This window comes from Morone saxatilis, unplaced genomic scaffold (assembly GCF_004916995.1).
Source record: "Morone saxatilis isolate NCDOM2014 unplaced genomic scaffold, NCSU_SB_2.0 Contig5, whole genome shotgun sequence".
NCBI lineage: Eukaryota > Metazoa > Chordata > Actinopteri > Moronidae > Morone > Morone saxatilis.
Window position 1 is genome coordinate 1485585 of NW_023340095.1, and position 1214 is coordinate 1486798.

At 37.2% G+C, this 1214-nt stretch overlaps 1 protein-coding gene and 1 non-coding gene across 2 annotated transcripts in view; both read left to right on the forward strand.

Moving 5' to 3' along the window:
• Positions 1-620: 620 nt before the first annotated feature.
• nifk (nucleolar protein interacting with the FHA domain of MKI67) overlaps positions 621-1214 on the forward strand; it is a gene marked incomplete at both ends in the record, with an annotated part of 1172 nt that continues 578 nt past the window's right edge. Inside the window, 2 exon segments of the mRNA XM_035676514.1 lie at positions 621-749; positions 1022-1130. Coding sequence (XP_035532407.1) covers positions 621-749; positions 1022-1130 — 238 coding nt within the window.
• LOC118339626 lies at positions 800-930 on the forward strand. Its single transcript, XR_004797321.1, has one exon. It is a non-coding gene; the product is annotated as a small nucleolar RNA ACA64 (small nucleolar RNA).

A 1214-nucleotide genomic window follows, 5' to 3' on the forward strand; every position in this document is an offset into this window, starting at 1 on the left:
GAGAGAGAGACCTTTTACAGAGGGGACACAACTTTACTCTTTTAAACTCTCTTGAATGTTTCTTTGTGTCTAAATGAAAATGTTGAAACATCAGTGTTAATAGATATAAAATATAAATATATAAATATATAAATATAAATATATAAAGCTGTCGGACAAACAACTTGAATGCTAATCTTTCTTTTTTTAACTGGTCTAATTTAAAATGTCAGATGTTTCAGTGGCCTAATCGATTAGTTTAAGCCACCAATAATAATCAATAATGAACCAATACACACAGTTTAGTTTATATAAAATATAAGGTTACTGAAACTGAATATCTGATCACCAATATTAATATTAATAATAAATCATATAACAAGAAATAATACATTTAAAATAGAAGACTTAAATAAACTGTAGGACGGAGATCTAAAGTAAAGTTATCTTTATATATATATTAAAGATATTTAAAGAGTTAATAGTTCTTCTTGTTGGTTAATAATTAAGAGTGCCTTCCTGCTGCTTCCTGTTGTAAACCGGCTCCTCCTCCTCGTCTTTAACCCTTTCCCTGACGAAGGTCTGAAACGTTAAGTGTGTTTGTGTCGTTTATAACTCGTTGTGTTTTTATTCTTTCACAGGGAAGCCGTCTGACTCCCGGAGTGATTTACGTCGGCCACCTCCCCCTCGGCCTGTTCGAGCCGCAGCTCAAATCTTACTTCGAGCAGTTTGGGAAAGTCCTGCGTCTGCGGCTGTCCCGGAGTAAAAAGGTAGCGCTCGTAATCATCGTGACTTTTATTTTGAAGGTTTTCCCTTTGGCTCAGACTGAAAATGACCTCAGGTGTTACCGGTGGTCTGAGGTCAGATATCTGAGCCTACAGGATTGTGGAGCGTTAAGCTTATCACCTGCTCCCCCGTTGGCAGAGCGATAAAACCCATGTTCCTACAACAACAACAACAACAACAACAACAGGAGGAGAATAAATCACAGAACATAAACACATTTCCTGTGTTTCATCGTGTCGTATCTTTTTCCTCGCAGACAGGCGGCAGCAAAGGCTACGCGTTCGTTGAGTTCGACTGCGATGAGGTGGCCAAAATCGTTGCCGAGACGATGAACAATTACCTCATGGGGGAGAGACTCATCAAATGTGAGTACTGTACGATTATCAGTATAATTATTGATTATATACAGAAATTATTACGTTAAACACATTATTTTATTTTGTTAGACA